The sequence below is a fragment of the Staurois parvus genome, unplaced genomic scaffold (assembly GCF_062004578.1).
Source record: "Staurois parvus isolate SC_StPar_1 unplaced genomic scaffold, SC_StPar_1.0 ptg001076l, whole genome shotgun sequence".
NCBI classification, from domain to species: domain Eukaryota; kingdom Metazoa; phylum Chordata; class Amphibia; order Anura; family Ranidae; genus Staurois; species Staurois parvus.
In genome coordinates, this window is record NW_028318872.1 from 1,023,611 (window position 1) to 1,040,990 (window position 17,380).

The window sequence follows — 17,380 nt, forward strand, 5'->3', positions numbered from 1 at the left end:
GAACCAAGAGTAGATGAATGATGTATATGTGTCATCCATAGTAAGTATAGTAATATTCCCCCATAGTAAGCATAGTAATTAATCCCCCATATAGTAATTCATCCTCCATAGTAATTCATCCCCCCTATAGTAATTCATCCCCCATAGTAATTCATCCCCCCTATAGTAATTCATCCCCCATAGTAATTCATCCCCCATATAGTAATTCATCCCCCATATAGTAATTCATCCCCCATAGTAATTCATCCCCCATATAGTAATTCATCCCCCATATAGTAATTCATCCCCCCTATAGTAATTCATCCCCCATATAGTAATTCATCCCCCATATAGTAATTCATCCCCCATAGTAATTCATCCCCCATATAGTAATTCATCCCCCATATAGTAATTCATCCCCCATATAGTAATTCATCCCCCCTATAGTAATTCATCCCCCATATAGTAATTCATCCCCCATAGTAATTCATCCCCCATATAGTAATTCATCCCCCATAGTAATTCATCCCCCATATAGTAATTCATCCCCCATAGTAATTCATCCCCCATAGTAATTCATCCCCCATATAGTAATTCATCCCCCATAGTAATTCATCCCCCATAGTAATTCATCCCCCATATAGTAATTCATCCCCCATAGTAATTCATCCCCCATATAGTAATTCATCCCCCATAGTAATTCATCCCCCATAGAGTAATTCATCCCCCATATAGTAATTCATCCCCCATAGTAATTCATCCCCCATATAGTAATTCATCCCCCATAGTAATTCATCCCCCATATAGTAATTCATCCCCCATAGTAATTCATCCCCCATAGTAATTCATCCCCCATAGTAATTCACCCCCTATATAGTAATTCATCCCCCATATAGTAATTCATCGCCCATATAGTAATTCATTCCCCATATTAATTCATCCCCCATATTAAGTCCCTAAGTCCCCCCTGTGTCAATTCACTTACCTTTGCTCCGCGCGTTCCTCTCGCCGTGTTCCCGCGCCGTTGCGGTGTAGCATGAAAATCTGTCTCCTATGAGGATCTGTCCCCCTCGACGAATCTGCGCATGTGCCAGTTTCAGGCATTAGCAGCCGATCGGCGATCTCCGGCACATGCGCAGATACGTCAAGGGGGACAGATCCTCATAGGAGACAGATTTTCATGCTACACCGGTCTTCAGGGCGGACTGTGAGAGGAGCCTAGCTCCCCTCACGTTCTCCGCGGGCCGGATTAAAAGGTCCGCCGGGCCGTATACGGCCCGCGGGCCGTAGTTTGCCCATTGCTGACCTAGACTGTACTAAGCCATCTATTGCACACACTATATTACACACATAATATATTGCAGTGATCACTTACCTGTGTATACCGATACATACTGAGGAGCTGGGCCAACGCATGATTTGACTGGAAATTATTGTCACCAATAAAACCGGCCACTTCTCCGTCTCCCTTACAGTAATAGTTGGGAGCTTCCTTCTTTCCAGACAAAATCTTTACTGCATATGCCAGAGTTTTTATTGGATCATTACAAGTATTAAATATATGATAGCCCAGGGTGACATTGGGCAGGAGATCGGGGTTCTTGTTAATCTCATTGACAGCAGCGATCATCGCCAAGATGCTTTTGTACTCCTCAGGGTCCAATCTACAGGATATTGAGAGGGTGTAATATGAAACAAAATGGTTACTTGTGAGATGACAGTTTGGACAAAATCCCACAAAACTAACACAAAAGTGTTTCACAGAAAACAATAATGATTTAAATTTAGTGTTGAAAATATTTTGATTGACAGTGTCTAAAACAATACAAAGTTTATGAGACATAATACAAGGTTTAAGTTCCAGGGCCATTGCAGTATAGAGTCACAATAAGGTAAGTGTCAGGAGAACCAGAGAGCACACAGAGACAGATTGCACGGAACCCAACGTGCTTTTATTGGGGAGGTTTTTGGGGCACAGAAAACAGTTCCTTTAGTCCATAGCTTCACACCAGACACAGCAACACAGTACAGTTCTCTGGAAGGCAATATGGAACAACAGGGGGATTGTAATCCACAGGGTTAGTCCACACAGGAGGCTCCAGGCAGGGATGGGTTAAGTCCAGGCAGGTTCACGGAGAACAAGGGGTTAAGTCCAGGCAGGTTCACGGAGAACAAGGGGTTAAGTCCAGGCAGGTTCACGGAGAGCAAGGGGTTAAGTCCAGGCAGGTTCACGGAGAGCAAGGGGTTAAGTCCAGGCAGGTTCAGGGAGAACAGGGGGTTAAGTCCAGACAGGTTCAGGGAGAACAAGGGGTTAAGTCCAGGCAGGTTCACGGAGAGCAAGGGGTTAAGTCCAGGCAGGGGATAGATCCAGCCAGGCAGATTCACGGGGACAGCAGAAGATTCCTCCACAGTGCAGGGATTCCAGGCAGCACAGACAGTCCAGGAGATGAGGAGGAGGACGGGGGATTTTCAGATGAGAGAAGCTGGCCCTCAGCACAGCCTTCCCTCACACACGCAGCCAGGAGAACACACAGGGGGTTTCCTGCTCACCCTTAAGTATAGAGCTGGTAACTGGATACTTCCTGTCGGGTTACCATGGCAACAGGCCCTGTCTCCCGGGTCTCCAGACCTGCCCAGGGAGCCCAGGAATTTGTACATGAGGGGGAAGGGGGGAGATGGCCTGTTTGTGGATTCCTTCAGCAGGAGGACAGGCTGCAAGCCAGGGGGGTGAGGGGCTGCTGAGGGCTGCCTGTGTCAGGGACAAGGAGGACTAGAAGTCCCAGCATGGATGGGACAGAAGAGTAAGGGGCTGCTGAGGGGTGGGGGGTGGCAGCCAGCAAACCTGGAGGATGGGGAAGGAAGGACCAGCTCTGTGACAGTAAGGACATAGCAATGCAGTAAACAGATAATGTAACACAAAACTTGGGGATTAGTTTGTTAGAGAAATCCAGTGTTGTCAGGAAATTCAGAACATCCAGAAGTATTCCCAGTATACACAGAGCACCCAGAAAGTATTCCCAGTATACACAGAGCATCCAGAAAGTATTCCCGGTATATACAGAGCATCCAGAAGTATTCCCAGTATACACAGAGCACCCAGAAAGTATTCCCAGTATACACAGAGCATCCAGAAAGTATTCCCGGTATATACAGAGCATCCAGAAAGTATTCCCGGTATATACAGAGCATCCAGAAAGTATTCCCGGTATATACAGAGCATCTAGAAAGTATTCCCGGTATATACAGCACATCCAGAAAGTATTCCCGGTATATACAGAGCATCCAGAAAGTATTCCCGGTATATACAGAGCACCTAGAAAGTATTCCCGGTATATGCAGAGCATCCAGAAAGTATTCCCGATATATACAGAGCGTCCAGAAAGTATTCCCGGTATATACAGAGCATCCAGAAAGTATTCCCGGTATATACAGAGCATCCAGAAAGTATTCCCGGTATATACAGAGCATCCAGAAAGTATTCCCGGTATATACAGAGCATCCAGAAAGTATTCCCGGTATATACAGAGCATCCAGAAAGTATTCCCGGTATATACGGAGCATCCAGAAAGTATTCCCGGTATATACGGAGCATCCAGAAAGTATTCCTGGTATATACAGAGCATCCAGAAAGTATTCCCGGTATATACGGAGCATCCAGAAAGTATTCCTGGTATATACAGAGCACCCAGAAAGTATTCCCGGTATATACAGAGCACCTAGAAAGTATTCCCGGTATATACAGAGCATCCAGAAAGTATTCCCGGTATATACAGAGCATCCAGAAAGTATTCCCGGTAAATACAGAGCACCCAGAAAGTATTCCCGGTATATACAGAGCATCCAGAAAGTATTCCCGGTATATACAGAGCATCCAGAAAGTATTCCCGGTATACACAGAGCATCCAGAAAGTATTCCCGGTATACACAGAGCATCCAGAAAGTATTCGCGGTATATACAGAGCATCCAGAAAGTATTCCCGGTATATACAGAGCATCCAGAAAGTATTCCCGGTATATACAGAGCATCCAGAAAGTATTCCCGGTATATACAGAGCATCCAGAAAGTATTCCCGGTATATACAGAGCATCCAGAAAGTATTCCCGGTATATCTTCTTGTGTACCTATGGTATCAGTTGTCTTCTTATCTTCTTGTCTACCTATGGTATCAGTTGTCTTCTTGTCTTCTTGTGTACCTATGGTATCAGTTGTCTTCTTGTCTACCTATGGTATCAGTTGTCTTCTTGTCTTCTTGTCTACCTATGGTATCAGTTGTCTTCTTGTCTACCTATGGTATCAGTTGTCTTCTTATCTTCTTGTCTACCTATGGTATCAGTTGTTTTCTTGTCTTCTTGTCTACCTATGGTATCAGTTGTTTTCTTGTCTACCTATGGTATCAGTTGTTTTCTTGTCTACCTATGGTATCAGTTGTTTTCTTGTCTTCTTGTCTACCTATGGTATCAGTTGTTTTCTTATCTTCTTGTCTACCTATGGTATCAGTTGTCTTCTTGTCTACCTATGGTATCAGTTGTCTTCTTTTGTCTTGGTTGTTATGAGACAGAGCATAACTTTTGAAAATCAGAGAGAGTGCTGAGCAGGGGCGGACTGACCATTTGGAAACTCAGGCACTGCCTGAGGGCCGGGGGTCAGTAGGGGGCCCCATGAGATGCCCCTGGTACCTTTTTCATAGGCTTTTTTACGTTTGGGCAAGGACACAGGGGCCCCATGATCCCTTATTGCCCGGGGGCCCCATGAGTTGTCAGTCCTCCCCTGGTGCTGAGATAGGCCAGCAGAAAGAAATTTTAGGAATACAATTGGACTATATTTACACACAAGGATGAATCTTTCCCAGGTTTAGGGGTATTGAAAATGTGTACTGCAAGAAGATTGGTCGGGGGACGATGGGCAACATCTATAGGATTAAACACTTGGGCCATGACTGAAGTTAGGAGGATTGCAAATGACTTGTAAAAACATCTTGTGAAGCCACCCAGTCCAGGACATTTCACAGGTTTTGAGACTTTACTGGTGAGTCCATTAACTGCTTTAAGACAGCCCACAGTAGTATTGCTGTGGATTAGTGATGGGCTGAACACCCCCTGTTCCGTTCACGGTCAAACATTCAAACCTAACGAAAGTTCAACCGCAAACTTCAAATTTTATGCAAGTCTATGGGACTCGAACTTGTAAATTCATAAGTGCCCATTATGAAGGCTTATATGTTAGTTATTGGCCATAAAAGGAGTATGGGGAAAAAATCCAAAGTATGTCAATATTAAGTCAAGTACCGTATTTAAAGGGGAAGTCATTTCTCATTGCATAAAGAAAGAAAATAAATTCCTTGAAATATCATTCCTGGAGAATCTTCTTAACCACTTGCCCTCCTGAGGATTTACCCCCCTTAATGACCACGCCTCTTTTTGCTACTCGGCGCTGCACTAATTCAACTGATAATTGCGCGGTCATGCAATGCTGCACCCAAATTAAATTTACGTCCTTTTTTTCACACAAATAGAGCTTTCTTTCGGTGGTATTTAATCATCTATGCGCTTTTTATTTTTCATGCTATAAACAAAAAACTGAAAAAATTTTGAAGAAAAACAATATTTTTTGTTTTCAGCTATAAAAAATATATTGTAAACTCAAAGTTGGTTATAAATTTAGGCCAAAATGTATTCTGCTCCATGTTTTGGTAAGAAAAATCCCAATAAGTGTATATTGATTGCTTTGTGTGAAGTTATAGCGTCTACAAACTATGGGAGAGATATACAGAGTTATACAGCGCTGCGCTAGTTTAACGGACAGTTGCGCGGTCATGCAATACGGTACATAAATGAAATTTACATCCTTTTTTTCCCCCACAAATTGAGCTTTCTTTCGGTGGTATTTGATTGCCTGTGCGTTTTTTAGTTTTTGCGCTATAAAAAAAAAAGGATGACAATTTTGAGGGAAAAAAACAATATTTTGAACTTTTTGCTATAAAACATGTCCAGTAAAAAAAATGCAAAAATCAAATTTAGTCATAAATTTCTGCCAAAATGCATTCTGCGACATGTCTTTGCTTAAAAAACCCAATACGTGTAAATTAATTGGTTTACGTGTAAGTTATAGCGTTTACAAATGGCGGGAAAGATACTGGGATTTTTAGGGTTTTTTTAATACTAATAATGGCGGCGATCAGCGAATTATGGCGGCGATCAGGGACTTATGGCGGGACTGCGGCGGACATTCTGACATTAGGGGGTACTGACTTGGGGTCACTGACATCCCCAGTGACACCAATACAGTGATCAGTGCAAAAAAAAAAACACTGACACTGTACTAATGGCACTGGGCAGGAAGGGGTTAACTTTATTTTTCAGGGAAGGGATATCTGTGTGAGGGGAGTGTTTTACTAGGGGGGGGGTGTGTACTGCAGGGAACACCGCTGATTGGGAGAGAGAAACTCTTCTGTCCCGGTCAGCATGTTCTCGAGCTGTCAGGGAACTGACAGAGAGCAGAGCTACTGCAGCTGTGCTCTCTGTCAGCGATTGCCGCTGATCGCCGGGTCATAGCCGGTAAGGACCGGCTGTGACCCGGCGACTGACATCCATGGCTGTGATCGGTGATACAGGCAGGGCGGCGGCGCGCCCCCTACCTGTTTACAAAACACACATTTTAAAACGTGGTTTTGCCTGCCCATAGCGCCCTTCCACCGCATTTCTACAGTGGCAGGGCAGCAAGTGGTTAAACTACCTGCAAAGTCGCACATCTGTACAATGTATAGAACCTGCTGCAGCAGGACTGACAGTTTTTATGTCCTTTATGTCTGGTAGGAAGGTTAGGAGGAACGCACAGTAAAAAAAAAAAAAAAAAAAGTGTGTGGCATTTCCGCTAAAAGCCATACCAGGTCCTTTAGGCCTGGTAGGACTTTTAAGGGGAACCCCTCATCCCCAAAAAATGAGGGGGCTCCCCTCCAAATCACATTGTCCCCATGTTGATGGATGTGACTTATCAGAATATGGAAACCCTCTTTAACAAGGGGCCCCCCAGCTCCTGCCCCCCCCCTTGTGGATGAGTATGGAGTACATAGTACCCCTATTCATGCACCAAAAAAAGGTTAAATGTGAATAAAAACACAACAGTTTTTGACAAGCCCTTTATTAAAAAAAACCCCCAAAAATGGTTCCATCATTGTAATCCATCGTGTCCAGCATTGTCATGAAGATGCCTACTCGCTGAGATGAAAAAAAACCTGACGCCCACCTACCTGTCTGCACCCACAGAGGACTCACCTCTGTCACTGCTAGCTCTGCCCAATTGTGACGTGATTGGCCAAAGCATTTCACCTGACCTGTGGTCAGGTGCATTGCTGTGGCCAATCACAATGCACTGTCAGAGCGCAATCCATTGTGGGGCACGGCGGAATACCAGCCTGCTGAACGCACTTACCTTTCATGTGTTCGGTGAATGGCCAATGTTCAAGTCGCGCTTATGTTCAACATCAAGGTCATCACTACTGTGGATGGGCAGAAAGCGCAGGCTCTGCAACGTAAATATACATTAGCTCACACATGCGCACTGGCATGCCCCCTGGGGCACTTGGGACTAGGGAAAGGGGAAAGGAGGCCACACACTATTCCTGCATAGCAGACAGCTCCGTTAGTGTGTCTCTGTAAGGAGTCGGCCTGGGTCTTGGCCAGGCACATGCCCATTAGGTCCTACATGCTCTGCTGTGTGGCAGCAACTTTTCTGGCAGTGGATGTGGGGTGAGACTCCAGCAGACATTTGTTACCATCTAGTTTAGGCATCCATATTCAGACTGCCAAGTGTGACCACGTCATGGAGGAAAGCATTTGTGTGCCTGCACCATCCAGATAAATGTGAGTGCATTGGATGCTGGTTTCATCGTCTACTCAATAAATATGTTTACACTGGGGTGATTGTGCACCCTCTCTTGTTTTGATTTTGTCTAATGAAAGTAGGTCAAAAATAAATAGTAAAAAAGAAAAAAAATGTTAACAAAATTAAAATAAAAATAAAAATTAGTAAAAAAATTATTTTTTATGATATATATATATATATATATATATATATATATATATATATATCATAAAAAAAAAATATATATATATATATATATTTTTTTTTTTTACATAATGTCACCAGTCAGTATCCCTGATCGCCACCACACCAGTTATATAATGACACTGTACTGCCCTGGTGACAGTATTTTAAAAAAAATTTGAAAATTTTTTTTCTATTTAATTTCTTCATTTTCCAAACAATTGTGACAAAAAAATACAACTTGTCATGCCTCTTACTAAATGCCTGTCTACTTTCCAAAATGGGGTCTTTTGAGGGGGAGGTATTTGTACTGTCCTGACATTTTAGATAGGTAGTCAGTACATCAGAATTGATCAATTTTCATATATACTGTATTTCCCATAGTTTGCAGACTCTATACCTTTCACACAGACTAAATAATACACAATGATTTAGTTTATTTTTACTAAAGAAATGCAGCAGAATACAGTTTGGCTGAAAATGTATGAAGAAAGATTAGGGTTTATGAAGATAAGCATGTTTTAATTTGAACATTTTTGGTATTTTTTCATTTATATACTGTAGCAAAAAAAATAAAACTTTAAATCACAACAAAAGAAATCTCTACTTGTGTGAAAAATGTATACAAATTTCATTTTGGTAGAGTGTTGCATAACTGAGCAATTGCCACTTAAATTAGTGCAGTGCTGATTGACCTGTGGGTCAATGGTTGGTAAAGCCGTTTCACAGATGTAAGAACTCACAGAATCCTCCGTGTCTCCCTCTCTATTATAGCATGGGGGGGGGGGGGGGCTTGGGTAAATGATAAAGTTCTGAGTAATAGCTGTGATATTTGATTGACATTTTCAGGTTGTTGTGGATTTTAGCATTGTTTGCTGAAGTAATAAAGTTTCTAGGACTCCTAGGGGGTCTCCGATATAGAATCTGTTACAAGTGTTTCCCACATTTGTTAGCTAGTGAATAATGAATCTGCAGCATATTATGAGCAACAAGAGAGTTCCATTCAAGCAATATCCAAAGGACTCTCCTGGCATTCAAAATCTTGATTAAAGTAATCGGGCTCATGTGTTTCTTGTGAGAAGATTCAAGAAGAGATAAACTATATTGTCCCAAGTATTGGTCCGCCGGCCTTTCCACGCACAAGAACTTTAATGGCCCCCCAGTCTTAGTCCGTAGGGTTCAATATTGAGTTGGTCCCGCCCTTTCCAGCTATAACAGCTTCAACTCTTCTGGGAAGGCCATCCACAAGGTTTAGGAGGGTGTCTATGGGAAGGTTGGACCATTCTTCCAGAAGCACATTTGTCAGGTCAGGCACTGATGTCGGGGGAGGAGGCCTGGCTCGCAGTCTCCACTCTAATTCATCCCAAAGGTGTTCTATGGGGTTGAGGTCAGGACTCTGTGCAGGACAGTCAAGTTCCTCCACCCCAAACTGGCTCCTCCATGTCTTTATGGACCTTGCTTTGTGCACTGGTGCACAGTTATGTTGGAACAGGAAGGGGCCATCCCCTAACTCCTCCCACAAAGGTGGGAGCATGAAATTGTCCAAAATGTCTTAATATGGTGATACCTTAAGAGTTCTCTTCACTGGAACAAAGGGGCCAAGCCCAACCCCTGAAAAACATTCCCACACCATAATCCCCCCTCAACCAAACTTTACACTTGGCACAATGCAGTCAGGCAAGTACCGTTCTCTTGGCAACCGCTAACCCAGACACATCCATCAGATTGCCAGACAGAGAAGCGTGATTGGTCACTCTTGAAAACACGTCTCCCCTGCTCTAGAGTCCAGTGGCGGTGTTTTTTACACCACGGCATCCGACGCTTTGCATTGCACTTGGTGATGGAAGGCTTGGATGCAGCTGCTCAGCCATGGAAACCCATTCCATAAAGCTCTGTACGCACTGTTGTTGGGCTCATTTGAAGGCCACACCAAGTTTGGAGGTCTTTAGCTATTGACTCTGCAGACAGTTGGTGACTTCTGCGCACTGTGCGCTTCAGCATGCGCTGACCCCGCCCTGTCATGTGACGTGGCCTACCACTTGGTGGCTGAGTGGCTGTTGTTCCCAGTTGCTTCCACTTTGTTATAATCCCACTAACAGTTGAGCGTGGAATATTTAGTAGGCAGGAAATGTCACGGATGGACTTATTGCACAGGTGACCACCTATCACGGGACCACGCTTGGAGTCACTGAGCTCCTGAGAGCGACCCATTCTTTCACCAATGTTTGTAGAAGCCGTCTGCATGCCTAGGGGCTTGATTGTATACACCTGTGGCCATGGAGGGGATTGGAACACCTGAATCACATGATTGGGAAGGCGGGCCCAATACTTTTGGCAATATAGTGTATTTTAGAAAGAAGTCTGTGAATATCAATAACCCTTTCTTTTTTTGTTTACATAATAATCTTTAGTGGGTAAGACAGGTGAATAACAGATGAGATTTTCATGCACAATATATATGTGCAACAGTCACATTCAGAGTTGAACAAATGAAGAATGGAAGAACAGTTTTCCAGAAAACAAAGGAGGTAGTGTAGTATGTGGCATGTTACGTTAGAAAAGTACATTAAGATAGCCCAATGAGTGGGGAGCCTTGTCCACGTAATGGGTCAGCGTGATTGTTAAGTGCAATTACAGGTTCTGGTCACCCTAAAAGGCGCACAAAATATGAAGAGTGGGGAACAGTGTAAGGGGAAGAGAAGAAGGGGAAGAGGAAAAAAGAAGAGAGGGAAGAAAAAAAGGGTGGAGGTAAATGGAAGGTGGTTGGGGGGAGAAGGAAGGGGGGGGCAGGGGAGTTAGTCTAGAAGGAGGGGGATGGTAAAATTCTTTGACAAGGATATGTGATGGAGGAGGTATTTCACCAGAGAGTACTTCAGGGTGTAAGCTGTGACAGCTGCAATATTCTCATGAACTTTCTGCCAGAAGGGTTGTAATTTGGGGCAGGTCCACCAGAGGTGCACAACTGTGCCTTCCTCCGGTCATTGTATTAAGAAATCCTTTAATGAAATAGGTGCAAATTGATTCCCACTCCTCCACTGTGATGTCCACCACCCAGGTGTCTCTCCCAAGCCAGACAGAGAGAACTAGTAAATGTAGATTGTTCTGAGAATAATGAGGAGTATATAGTCGAGATTATGTGAGGCTGTGGATTTTCCCTGTTGCAGAGGGACTTTCCTGATTCAGAGGGTATCGACCTGTAATCTTGATGAAGAGCAACAAGCAGAGCATTTAGTAAAGGATGGGTTCTCATTTTGCTCAGGACTCTGTGTGGGGAAAGCCAGGGAATAGAGTGTATGGGTTGAGGCAATAGCGATTTCATATTTTCATGGATTGTCCAATCCCCTATCTGGCCTAACAATCTGGTCCAATAGTATTTATGGAGGTGAGGAAGATCAATATCCCCTCTGTGTTTTGAGAGGCTTAGCCAAGATGCCTTAATTCTAGGAAGCTTACCCCTCCAGAGCAAAGTAGTGCATGCCTGTCAAAATAACACGAAGAAGGTCATGGGAAGTAGTATTGGCACTGTTTGTGAAGCATAGCCACTCTACCGAACCAAGATACATTGAGCTGTGTCCATAGCTTCAGATCACTCTTCATAGTTCAACACCTCAAGGCGGTTACACTGGTATACAGTCAGGTCCATAAATATTGGGACATGGATACAATTCTAACATTTTTAGCTCTATACACCACAATGGATTTGAAATGAAACAAACAAGATGTGCTTTAACTGCAGACTGTCCGCTTTCATTTGAGGGTATTTACATCCAAATCAGGTGAACGGTGTAGGAATGACAACAGTTGGCATATGTGCCTCCCACTTGTTAAGGGACCAAATGTAATTGGACAATTGGCTTCTCAGCTGTTCCATGGCCAGGTGTGTGTTATTCCCTCATTATCCCAATTACAATGAGCAGATAAAAGGTCCAGAGTTCATGTCAAGTGTGCTATTTGTATTTGGAATCTGTTGCTGTCAACTCTCAAGATGAGATCCAAAGAGCTGTCACTATCAGAGAAGCCATCATTAGGCTGAAAAAAACAAAACAAACCCATCAGAGAGATAGCAAAAACATTAGGCGTGGCCAAAACAACTGTTTGGAACATTCTTAAAAAGAAGGAACGCACCGGTGAGCTCAGCAGCACCAAAAGACCCGGAAGACCCCAGAAAACAACGGTGGTGGATAAGCGAAGAATTCTTTCCCTGGTGAAGAAAACACCCTTCACAACAGTTGGCCAGATCAAGAACACTCTCCAGGAGGTAGGTGTATGTGTGTCAAAGTCACCAATCAAGAGTATTTTTGATGGAGAGCTGAGAAAAAGGTATAATCTTTGGTGCTGGGGATTAGGGTGCACCAAATGTGGCATGAGGCAAAACAGAATGCAGTTGCAATTTAAATTGACGCAGTACCCTGTAAGGCAAGGCCGAGAAGCCAGTGGAAGAGTCAAGAATCAGATCGAGGGATAAATTGAAATTGCCCCTAAAAGCAGTATTCCGGTAGCAAAGGCCAACATGAGCTCTCTAACAGTGCAGAAAAATGAGACCTGTTTATCGTTCCAGCAATATACACTATTGTCAGTGTCCTGTCCATTACAGGAGTTCTGGAAGGTCTAGCACTTCTGCCAATACTCTACATGGCCACAGAAGTACACATAAGCCTCAGTCTGGTGCCAGACGGCCTTTATAAGGAGGCTCATCACTTCCTCTGGTTGCTGGATGATCCCTAGCTCCCCGTGCCCTGTACCTGGTTCCTGTTTCCTGTGTTCTGACTTGTGATTTCCTGTTACCAACTTGGCTTGCTCCTGGACCTGTCTACTCTGCCTTACCCTTGATCTGACCTCGGCTTGGCTTACGAATACCCTCTCTCTCTCTCTCTCTCTCTCTCTCTCGCTCCTCTGTAAATGACCTCGGCTTTCCCATATGACTACATCCACTCTGATTCCCACCTGGTACTTGACCTTGGCTTGAACCGACTACCCAGTAAACATCCAAATCCCAGAGAGGCTTGCATACCACACACAGGCGCCTCCTGTCTGCAGACCTATTGCCGTACATCAGCTGTGCTTCTGAGTGGACCAGCAACTAGCACTCCTACAGGCGACCTGTGCAACTTTGGGCCTGACTCCAGCTGTCCCACTCTCAGGGGAGTCCGGAACTTAGCCGCAATGGAAGCCCTCTCTCCATTGGCCTCCATCACCAGATACGTGATAACTATATTGCCAAAAGTATTGGGCCGGCCCTCCAGATCATGTGATTCAGGTGTTCCAATCCCCTCCATGGCCACAGGAGTATACAATCACGCCCCTAGGCATGCAGACGGCTTCTACAAACATTGGTGAAATAATGGGTCGCTCTCAGGAGCTCAGTGACTCCAAGCGTGGTCCCGTGATAGGTGGCCACCTGGGCAATAAGTCCATCCGTGACATTTCCTGGCTACTAAATATTCCACGCTCAACTGTTAGTGGAATTATAACAAAGTGGAAGCCACTGGGAACAACAGCCACTCAGCCACCAAGTGGTAGGCCACGTCACATGACAGGGCGGGGTCAGCGCATACTGAAGCGCACAGTGCGCAGAAGTCACCAACTGTCTGCAGAGTCAATAGCTAAAGACCTCCAAACTTGGTGTGGCCTTCAGATGAGCCCAACAACAGTGCATAGAGAGCTTCATGGAATGGGTTTCCATGGCCGAGCAGCTGCATCCAAGTCTTCCATCACCAAGTGCAATGCAAAGCGTTGGATGCCGTGGTGTAAAGCACGCCGCCACTGGACTCTAGAGCAGTGGAGACGTGTTCTCTGGAGTGACCAAGCATGCTTCTCTGTCTGGTAATCTGATGGATGTGTCTGGGTTTGGTGGTTGCCAGGAGAACGGTACTCACCTGACTGCATTGTGCCAAGTGTAAAGTTTGGTGGAGAGGGGATTATGGTGTGGGGGTGTTTTTCAGGGGTTGAGCTTGCCCCCTAGTTCCAACGAAGGGAACTCTTATGTTGTCAGCATACCAAGACATTTTGGACAATTTCATACTTCCACCATTGTGGGAAGAGTTTGGGGATGGCTCCTTCCTGTTCCAACATGACTGCGCACCAGTGCACAAAGCAAGGTTCGTAAAGACATGGATGATAGAGTTTGGGGTGGAGGAACTTGACTGTCCTGCACAGAGTCCTGACCTCAACCCCATAGAACACCTTTGGGATGAATTAGAGTGCGGACTGCGAGCCAGGCCTCCTCCCCCGACATCAGTGCCTGACCTGACAAATGTGCTTCTGGATGAATGGTCCAACCTTCCCATAGACACCCTCCTAAACCTTGTGGACGGCCTTCCCAGAAGAGTTGAAGCTGTTATAGCTGCAAAGGGCGGGGCCAACTCAATATTGAACCCTACGGACTAAGACTGGGGGACCATTAAAGGTCATGTGTGTGGAAAGCAGGGGGGCCCAATACAGGAGGCAATATAGTGTGTGTTTGCAGTCATGATTGGATGTGTCCCAAGTATGCCCTTCAGCAAGATGTAAACACCTTTCATTTTAGAGTCAGAGCTAGTAGCATGCTATGCTGTTGTGTTGGTTTGTGATCCTGGGTTTGGCTTTGGGTTTAAAGTGTGTTACGGTCCTTTCACAAGGAGCAAGCCCGTTTAGCAGATCCATTTGCTCAGTAGGGGATTTCTCCGCTGATCCCCACTGAGCAAGCGGATGACAGGCCTGTGTCTTATCCGCTACTGAAAAGCAGACACAGAGCTGCTCGCTCTCCCCAGTGGGCAGTCGGATATAAACGGACCGCCTGTCTATTTTCATCTCATCCGATCCAACGGTTGGAAGGGGAATTGGATTCCCATACATCCCTTTTTTGGCGGATCGGATGTCGGCAGGTGTAAATGGACATATGTTCGTTTATACTCACTGCTCCATAGCGGAGAATGGAGGTTCCGATTGGGTCCGCCTGATAAATGGGCAGGCAGACCCGGTCAGAACATTCGTGTGAGAGAGCCCTTACCTGAAAACAAACAATTTGTGGCATAACCACTAGGGGATGGCCTGCAGTACATATACTGCTACAAGGTGGCCCCTGTGCGCAGGATCACATCTATAAACATGATCCTGCATTCCAGGGTAGATCGCGCGCGCAAGGCGCGTGACCGCCCTACCTGCAGCAACGATCGTGGCCATGGGTGTCACTCACTGGGTCCTGACTGGTCCCTGCTGGCAATCACTGGCAGAGAGGAAGGCTGCATTGTTTTCAATGAAACTTTCCTCCCTGTCAGCTTTAAGCTCATGGTTCCGGGATCGCAGGACACAGCCTTCCAGGACAGTGTGTAACAGAGAAGTACACTCCCCCGCCCCCTAGTAACACTCCTCTCACACAGTTAACCCTTTGATTGTCTTCAAAAGTTAACCCCTTCCTGCCCAGTGCCATTAGTACAGTGTCAGTGGGTTTTTTTTTTTTGCATTGATCACTGTATTTGTCATGAATGGACTTGCCAGTAATGGTGGGACTCACCTGCCTTGTGGGCTGCAGTACCAGGGCTCATCAGCGGGTGCTCCCAGCAATCAGAGACTCAACCCTGCAGCCAGCCAAACACCTGAAGCTGATCATGCTGGTGTATTTAAGGGATGGCCAGACCTGCAGTCTCTGCCTTGGTGTATGTTTTTCCTGGGCCCTGTATCCTGTTCCCTGCATTCCTGTTCCTGTTCCTGTCCCTGTCTCTGTCTGACTGATTCGTTGCTGACCCTGCCTGATCCGGACCTCTGCTGACTTCTCCTGTTTGATCCCTGGCTTGTGACCCCGACCATTCTTTGCCTGACTCCCTGTTCCTACCTGCCCAATTGTTATTGACCCGGCCTGCCTGACGACGCTTGCATTGTATGTACTGTTATCTGTGGTTTGGTTTGGTTCATTTGCACTGTGTTATGTTTTAGTATTGCACTGCGTTTTGTATTGTTAGTGTTAATAAATTATATTGTTTATAACATATCTGAAGCCTGCGTTTCCCTGCGTCAGTCACACACCTCTGGTCATACCCTGGAGCCCTGACAGTATTGGTGTCATTGGGGATGTCAATGACCCCAAGTCAGTTGTCCCCAGTGTCAGAATGTCCGCCGCAGTCCCGCCATAAGTCACTGATTGCTGCCATAAGTCTCTGATTGCTGCCATAAGTCACTGATTGCTGCCATAAGTCGCTGATTGCTGCCATAAGTCACTGATCACAGCCATAAGTCTCTGATTGCTGCCATAAGTCTCTGATTGCTGCCATAAGTCACTGATTGCTGCCATAAGTCACTGATTGCTGCCATAAGTCGCTGATTGCTGCCATAAGTCACTGATTGCTGCCATAAGTCGCTGATTGCTGCCATAAGTCGCTGATTGCTGCCATAAGTCACTGATTGCTGCCATAAGTCACTGATCACAGCCATAAGTCGCTGATTGCTGCCATAAGTCGCTGATTGCTGCCATAAGTCACTGATTGCTGCCATAAGTCACTGATCACAGCCATAAGTCGCTGATTGCTGCCATAAGTCGCTCATTGCTGTCATAAGTCGATGATCACGGCCATAAGTCGCTCATCGCCACTATTATTAGTATAAAAAAAAATATCCAGTATCCATACCGCCATTTGTAGCTGATATAACTTTCACGTAAACCAATTAATTTACACGTATTGGGATTTTTTTTAGCAAAGACATGTCGCAGAATGCATTTTGGCTGAAATTTATGACAAATTTTGATTTTTACATTTTTTTACTGGACATGTTTTATAGCAAAAAGTCCAAATTATTGTTTTTTTCTCAAAATTGTCAGTCTTTTTTTTTATAGTGCAAAAAAGAAAAAACGCACAGGCAATCAAATACCACCAAAAGAGAGCTCAATTAGTGGGAAAAAAGGATGTAAATGTAATTTGGGTGCAGTGTTGCATGACCGCGCAATTGTCAGTTAAAGTAATGCAGTGCCGTAACACAAACCGCTTCTGTAACCGCTTCCTGACCACTTTATAGCAGAAATACTGCTACAGGGTGGCATGGGTGTGCAAAATCCCTTATATATATACATGATTTGTGCTCCCGTGGTTTTCACGCCCCTCCCAGATGGCGTCAGATTGCCCATCAGTACATCCGTCATCACATTTAACCCCTTGATTGCCAGGAACACGCTCATGCACAATAAACCTCCATTGCTAGTATAGTGTCTGCACGGATCAATATCTTTGATCAGGTCAGCACTATACCAGAGTTCACATTAGTATAGTGTCCCCAAAAATGCAGCGTTAGCGGGATCAGCCCCGGCACCTGCCAACACCTGCGTTTAGCCCCTACGCTTACCCCCCCCCCTTCTCCCCCAGCAAGTGCAGCGTCAGTAGGTCACTGTCA

The 17,380-nt window shown here is 45.1% G+C and overlaps 1 protein-coding gene across 1 annotated transcript in view; it reads right to left on the bottom strand.

Moving 5' to 3' along the window:
- LOC149440549 (vomeronasal type-2 receptor 26-like) overlaps positions 1-1,643 on the bottom strand; it is a gene marked incomplete at its 5' end in the record, with an annotated part of 45,244 nt that extends 43,601 nt beyond the window's left edge. The window contains one exon of the mRNA XM_089658492.1: positions 1,355-1,643. Coding sequence (XP_089514618.1) covers positions 1,355-1,643 — 289 coding nt within the window. The remainder of the gene's footprint in view (positions 1-1,354) is intronic.
- Between the last annotated feature and the right edge of the window lie 15,737 nt (positions 1,644-17,380).